The 7,589-nt window shown below is 34.2% G+C and overlaps 1 protein-coding gene across 2 annotated transcripts; it reads right to left on the bottom strand.

Annotated features, from left to right (window-relative positions):
- Positions 1–2,378: 2,378 nt before the first annotated feature.
- On the bottom strand, positions 2,379–7,343 carry LOC137399905 (uncharacterized). 2 transcript variants are annotated; one of them, XM_068086166.1, is made up of 8 exons: positions 7,207–7,343; positions 6,911–6,964; positions 6,565–6,672; positions 6,224–6,300; positions 5,957–6,101; positions 5,562–5,666; positions 5,340–5,385; positions 2,379–3,350 (listed from the first exon to the last, which is right to left on the bottom strand). In XM_068086166.1, the coding sequence occupies exons 6-8, from the start codon at positions 5,610–5,612 to the stop codon at positions 2,881–2,883; spliced, it is 567 nt and encodes a 188-aa protein (XP_067942267.1). In that variant the 5' UTR covers positions 5,613–5,666; positions 5,957–6,101; positions 6,224–6,300; positions 6,565–6,672; positions 6,911–6,964; positions 7,207–7,343; the 3' UTR covers positions 2,379–2,880. The 2 variants fall into 2 exon arrangements, with proteins under 2 accessions (XP_067942267.1, XP_067942268.1); XM_068086167.1 differs by lacking the exons at positions 6,911–6,964; positions 7,207–7,343 and having other exon boundaries at positions 6,565–6,813.
- Positions 7,344–7,589: the final 246 nt, after the last annotated feature.

The raw sequence follows: 7,589 nt of genomic DNA, 5'->3' as shown, positions 1-7,589 counted from the left end.
AACTCCAACATTGAGCAGGCACCAAATTTAACAACGCAAATGAATTAGTCAGATCTATGGACTACGAACAATACCACATCATAGAAAAATAGGACAGCGGCTCTAGATGGGCCCAAATAAGAACAGACCAGACCCTTACAGACTCCTCGACAAACCAAGTAACCATCGAAAACTCTGTGCTCCAAGAAGTCCTCGCCTTGCAGCTACAGAAAAGCGGCAGCATGGCCAGAATCATCCAGGCCCTAAAGTCAGGAGGCAATACAAGTTGGCAACTTATAAGCTCACCCCACTCTCTCATGAACTCATTCATACCGGCAAGCCATGCACCAGCAGCCCAGCAGTTGCACCAGCATGATACCCGATTGCACCAGCAGACAATTACACCATGCATATGTTATAATGCCATAAGGGACACTCATTGTTCTTACTGCCCAGATGGTAGCCATAGTTATTTCTTTCTGTCAGGCCCAGAATAAGATATTTCTGACCAGAATTATTATTTGATTAGGAGTTGCTTTCTCTTCGATAAAAGGCTCAGTGAGACAATAACTAACAAGTTGCGTGAAACATCACTTCACCTAATATCTTCCCTAGTGTCTGAACCAGTATTAATTAAATTAAGTCACATAGTCTAAGCAAAAGAGCTCAAACTAAACATAGTAAAAACAGAATGAGGTGACAAAGCAAATCAGGTGTAGATAAAAATATGGATGCGGGATAATCGTGCAAAATATGATTTCTTCCATTTCTACACGCAACAACGCCATAAGAATATGATCTGCGCAAAAAACTTTTAATGTTTGTGGTAGTATTACAAGTTACATTGACCAAGTGTTTGTTTGCCGCATCCTTTTATTTTTGTATTCTTTATTTATGCATGTAGTAGAGTAACAGTTAATATGCCCGAGGCGTATCCTTATAGCGACGAATACTTTAGCGTTTTGGGAGTCCTTTTTCGGGTCAGATATAAAAAAGATAACGATTTGTGAGTTTCTAGCCGCAATTCCTAAATCGGTTGCGGAATGTACACAAAAATAAATTTTGGCGCCTACAATATAACTGAACGTTGACAAGGTCGTTTCTACGGAACTACAAAACTGCTAATGCTAGTTGTACCGCGTAGTTGTAGGAGGCTGTTGTTGTAAATGGTTTTTAGTATACTCTTGAATAGGGCTTGTACATTGATACTATTATTATTACAAACTATTACATATGTACTACATTGCAAAGCAGTTATTTTATATGACTACAGCAAGTTTTGGCTTGCCCATAAAACAGTTATACTTTTTCTTCTAATTACAATACAAATTAGAACCTGACTTTTCAGCAATTATTAGCCTAGCTACAAAACAGTTATATTTCTATTTAATACACGTTAGAACCTGACTTTTCAGCAATTATTAGCCTGGCTACAAAACAGTTATATTTCTATTAAATACATATTGGAACCTGACTTTTCAGCAAATATTAGCCTAGCTACAAAACAGTTATATTTCTATTAAATACATGTTAGAACCTGACTTTTCAGCAATTATTAGCCTAGCTACAAAACAGTTATATTTCTATTTAATACACGTTAGAACCTGACTTTTCAGCAAATATTAGCCCAGCTACAAAACAGTTATATTTCTATTAAATACATATTGGAACCTGACTTTTCAGCAAATATTAGCCCAGCTACAAAACAGTTATATTTCTATTAAATACATATTGGAACCTGACTTCTCAGCAAATATTAGCCTGGCTACAAAACAGTTATATTTCTATTTAATACACGTTAGAACCTGACTTTTCAGCAAATATTAGCCCAGCTACAAAACAGTTATATTTCTATTAAATACATATTGGAACCTGACTTCTCAGCAAATATTAGCCTAGCTACAAAACAGTTATATTTTTATTAAATACATGTTAGAACCTGACTTTTCAGCAAATATTAGCCTAGCTACAAAACAGTTATATTTTTATTAAATACATGTTAGAACCTGACTTTTCAGCAAATATTAGCCTAGCTACAAAACAGTTATATTTCTATTAAATACATGTTAAAACCTAACTTTTCAGCAAATATTAGCCTGGCTACAAAACAGTTATATTTCTATAAAATACATGTTAGAACCTGACTTTTCAGCAAATATTAGCCTAGCTACAAAACAGTTATATTTCTATTAAATACATGTTAAAACCTAACTTTTCAGCAAATATTAGCCTGGCTACAAAACAGTTATATTTCTATAAAATACATGTTAGAACCTGACTTTTCAGCAAATATTAGCCTAGCTACAAAACAGTTATATTTCTATTAAATACATGTTAAAACCTAACTTTTCAGCAATTATTAGCCTGGCTACAAAACAGTTATCTTATTTCAACTTCATGGACTTGAAGAGCAAGTATTAGACTGGCTACATAAAAGTTTTATGACATTATACAAACTAAAGCTTAGAGTTATGAGAAGGTATTATCATTGTATGTTGTATGTAAAAGTTATATACTATTTAGATTTACATAGCATTTCTCAACGAAATATAATATGTACCAAATAGAAAAACCATTGAAAAAGTTGAATACACCAAGTTGCAAAATTGTGTAAAGAAAAAGTATACACTGAGTACAGCTGAGTACACACTGCCTTGATGCATATTCCACTAATGCAAACAAACTGACTAGAAATACAGGATGGCTAAACTATATAAATGTATGCAACATAAAAGTTAATAAAACAGTAGTTACTACTGGATCAGGGCATCAAATAAAAGGTAATACACTATAATAGTCCAGTGTGAACAAACAATAAAATTTTGTTTTAAAACATATTGAAGATATGCCAGTTATCCGCATACATGTGTACATTGGAAAGCATAACAGGAAAGCATATGTTTAGCTATGCGTAATGGATTTTTCCATACCATAATATGCTGGAGATGGCCTACTATTGTCATCTTTTGGAGTCAACTTCTTACACCATGACTCGTAAGCTTCTAGTACAGCTGGACTCAGTCTAATAAGTTGCCGACTAATGACCGGATAGTCAGAGCTACTCTCTTTAAGATAATATAAAATGGTCTCATTTACCATCTGAATACCATAATATGTTCCAGATATATGCTCCTGTCGACAATGTTCGTAATCTTCGGCTGGAACTACATTAAATACACCATAACTAGTATGGTGTGTTTTATAGCGCTTCAGGTACTTGATTTTATAATACATAAGCTGAGCATCTAGTGAGACAGCAGAAAATTCCACAGGGTTTTCTGTAAGCTCCTTGCCATTCCAGTTGGTAGCTTCATGATCTTCTGTTGTCGTGAAACACTTCACTGCTCCAACTCTGGTGGATTCTTCCTTGGCTATTACACAAATAAATAAATAGAAAACATTACAGACTACTCCACAAAGTTTTGATCTAGTTAACCCTTTGCTTCCAAAATCCATAAAAGCCCGGAATACGAGCATTGTCTCAGCGTACGGATCTCGAAATAATTCGGCCTTCGATAGACCTTTTTTAAAATATATTATTTATTAAAAAAACAGCATTAAAATGAGTAATTTGATCAATTTCCGTCGGCTTTGTAATACTGTTTTGAGGTTATAAATAATACCTAATACGCATGTGCAAGCAATACACTTTGCAAAGATGTGTTCTTTTATGGAAATCTATTCATCATGAACACACGCGGTTGTTCAAGCTCTGCTAAAAAAGTTTGTTTAGAGAAAGACATCGACTGGTTTGGAAATGAAGAAAAGGATACCAGGTTGGAATAATGTGGGGTAGACGATGAAAGTGAAAAATAAGATCAACAGGGTGAATTGGATTGCAAAAGTGAGAGTGAAACGGCCGGCGATGAAACCGGGAGTATTTACGGATTTCAAAGAGGAGCTGACTTAAAACAAAAAAATTACATTTTGCTGACAGCTTGGCAGGAGTAAGTTCGAATTTTTAAACAGGTAAGTATTTTTAATATTTAAAGCTTTTTATAACATCGGCCATTATAAATGTTATATTTAACGAAACGAATAAACATGGCCTCCAAAAACATTGCGATGCTTCGGAGCCTGTTGATGGTAAAGATATTTGGCGAGTTATTTATTTAGTTTTGCATATAAGTATTTTTAAAAAGCCTACTCTGTTGTCTTACTGGTCCACAATCCTTTATTATCTACGCTGATTTTTAATAAAATTAAAAATAGAAAGAAAAATAGAAGCAAGTTTACTTTCTACTGTGCATTTTGCTGACAATTTTGAACAGCCTGCTAGCAATAGATTTTTCAAGTTAGAAGATCTTTTTGCCATGATATGCGACCGGTTATATTCTGTTTCACTGCCTGGTAAATTCATATCTATAGATGAAAGCTTGCTGGCTTGGAAAGGATGACTTGGACAACCAGTTTCTTTGCAAACTCTTGCAAACATATGACACTGTGCAGATGCTTATCATAAACCATTTTCACAGAGTTATTGCTTCCAAAAATGTATTTGTTATCGATGTTTTATGATAGAAAGGTGGCAACATTGACACATCACAATGTTGATAGAAATATTCACAGACGAATAACTTTGCAGGGACGATCTACAGGGAATAAATGGCTGCCTGTTGAGAAATTTCTAAGCTTTCAAATGCATATTCATTTATAGCTCTATTCCAATTTGCATGTACGTTATAGCGAAGTTTAGGCGACATTGTCAGGCCTCCATTTTTCGCTGGTCTTTTGGGTCACGCACTGAGAATTTCGAGTGGTGCTCCCGCAATGCATCGGAGCTCATAACTCCACTTTCAATGCTCTTTGACGACCAATTTTTTTTGCAAATTGTTGAGAACCTATGAATCCGTGCATGTATTATTTATACAACATTGCCAATTACCTTTATCAATTAGGAAAATACAATTGAAAATGGTGTATAAAAAAAATTAATAGCTTCAACAAATTGAGACTTTTGCTGGAAAGCATTTGCAAGCTATCTGCATAGAAAAATATCAGCTTGTAGAGAAATTTCTCAGCTTTCCTATGCATATTAATTTATGTAACTATCAGAATAGTGATGTAAGTTACTGCAGTTTTTATGCAGTCATGCCGAAGGCTCAAATCGCCCTAGTAATTGCCTCCGTACGGTGGTATTTTCCCGCCCGTAAGCGCGCCGTAGCCAAAGGGTTAAGAACATGCATTAGATATATATAAAGCAGGTAATGTCCATAGATACCAACACTATACTATTTAAAGATATCAGAATAGTATTCTCATGCTCTAGATTGGTGAACACAGTAAAATAATTTTTATGTATTATTATGATACAAATATAAAACTTGTTAGCCTGAATGTGACTTACATCTTCAACCTACCTGCTTCAATAGAGAGCTTGATATCCGCCAATGCTCGACCATCTTCCTAACATAAATAAAGACAACTGGTTAAAAATGAAATTCAATGCAAAAATGTTAAAAAGTTGTTAGTTCAGGTTGAGAAAATTAAACCAAATAAGTGAGGAAGTATCTTAACATCTATTTACATACAAGATATACAGATGTGCTAAATCTGCTGGGAATAGTTATTGTTTCACATACCTTTATACTTGCCAATAATTCTTTACGGTATGTGGAAGGATTTAAAGACATATCACCATCTTTTCTATTTTCTAGCTCAAACGATTCAACATATCGTTGCGCATGCTGAAAATATTAATAACATTATAAAAATGGAGATTCTTAGAATTATTCTTTAGTAAGTTTACAACAACAAAAATGTGCCGAATATCTAGAAAGTTCAAGATTATTGCATAACCCCCTACAAGGAATCACACTAATTTTGGTGAAAAAAAATTGTGGTTAACAGTGAAAATTGACAGAATAGGACTAGGTTCCTTAGTAATAGTTAATGTGTAGATAAATAATCCAACCAGACGTTTCCTACTAATAATTGTTGAAGTCTTGAGACCTCTACGAATGAGAGTGTCACTCACCTTGATAACATACAGTCCACAGCTTCACCTTGGTAACATACAGTCCACAGCTTACACAATCTTTCTGTTGCATAGCCGTCACAGCATGTTGTCACTATCTGTCACAGCATAATCAGCAAACCTCTCATCAACAGAAACAAGCTTCCTGTAAATATTGTTGCTAACAGTGAGCTTTTGGATTAAACCATTTATGCTAGAATGCAAAGGCAATAACTGTTGCTTTTTGTAAGATTTACCGACAAACCTAGTGAAGAATTTCATGCTCACCTTTTTTCAATGGTCTGTTGTCCTTTGTAAGAAAGAGAGTCCATTGAATGAATTTTTCAAAGTTTCCTATCTACCAGCTGCAAACAGAGTACCGTATACAACTTGTATATAAAGCTATGCAAGCTAATGCAAGTTGCATGTTATAGATACACGCAGAGCAAGTATTTCCGTGTCTACAAAACAGTTACCTTATTCAAGTTACATGCTATATAAAAGATGTGCTGTTTTAAATTTTTAAAACAATTATAATAACTATGCACAGCCATGCAACACTAATTGTTCTCAAAATTAATATCTTGACATAGTCTTTTAGTATAAAAGTGCAGCATAAGAATACTAACCATTAGGGAGTAATGACTTCGCTCAGAATCATGTCTTGGTACTATAATAATGTCAGCAGGCTGGTCTAATGCGTTAGTGAGACTATCATGGATCAGTAGAGCATGAAACTGAAAATAAACATTTGATAAAGATAAAAAAGTTAACGAATAATACAATATGGCAAAATCTTTTCTGCTCCGTTAAGCGTTGCATAATAAGTTTATAAAATATATATTTTGTTGATGTAGCAAAAATTATGATAAAATTAATCCCATGATGAACTTTTACCGCTGATTAAATGAAATAGAGATACTTTGACAGCATCACGTCACATCAACTTTAGATCACAACCTCAGAAAGACATACCTTGATTGTTGATTTCGACTTGGAAATCGCCAGTTCTATGCCAACATCTACCACCTAAAATAATTAAAATAAAATCTAAAACTTGATCCAATATTTCGAAGGAAAATTACAATTAGAAATTTAACAGACTGCACTAGAAGACACTGTTGCCACACAAACTGTCATCAAGAACATAGTTGCTTATAAAACATCTGTCTAGGATCTATTTTTAGCAGCGTAACATTTTATTAAGAACAGTAAACCTTTTTGGTATTTTTTCAATGTATTATGTTTTTATCACTCTTTTATATGTATACCTTATATTTCTAGTATCTAGAATAAATCTAGACATTTCCAGCACCAGCAAAACACCAGTAACCATTCTTTAATGCCAGTAATCATTCTTAATTTACAAGAAGAAGAGTTTTGACTGCAAGCGTGCAGCACGATGCTGGCCCACGATGCCGCTCGCATTAAAAATGCAAAAAAGAAACAAATATTGCCCGCTAGAGCAGGACGTTTAACACTGATGTCAAAGGTTTCTTTTAAAAACTATACAAAACTATTTTCTTACGTCAATGGTACTACTGATTACATATAATCGCCAACACAGCTACACAGTTTTCAAACCGAGTTAGGAACTGCGGTCTAGAAACTCACAAATCGTTATCTTTTTTATATCTGACCCCTTTTTCGCAGC

This window comes from Watersipora subatra, chromosome 7 (genome assembly GCF_963576615.1).
Source record: "Watersipora subatra chromosome 7, tzWatSuba1.1, whole genome shotgun sequence".
In the NCBI taxonomy this organism is placed as follows: Eukaryota; Metazoa; Bryozoa; class Gymnolaemata; order Cheilostomatida; family Watersiporidae; genus Watersipora; species Watersipora subatra.
The sequence above is the reverse complement of the archived record's forward strand: the minus strand, read 5'-3'. Positions and strand labels throughout refer to the sequence as shown.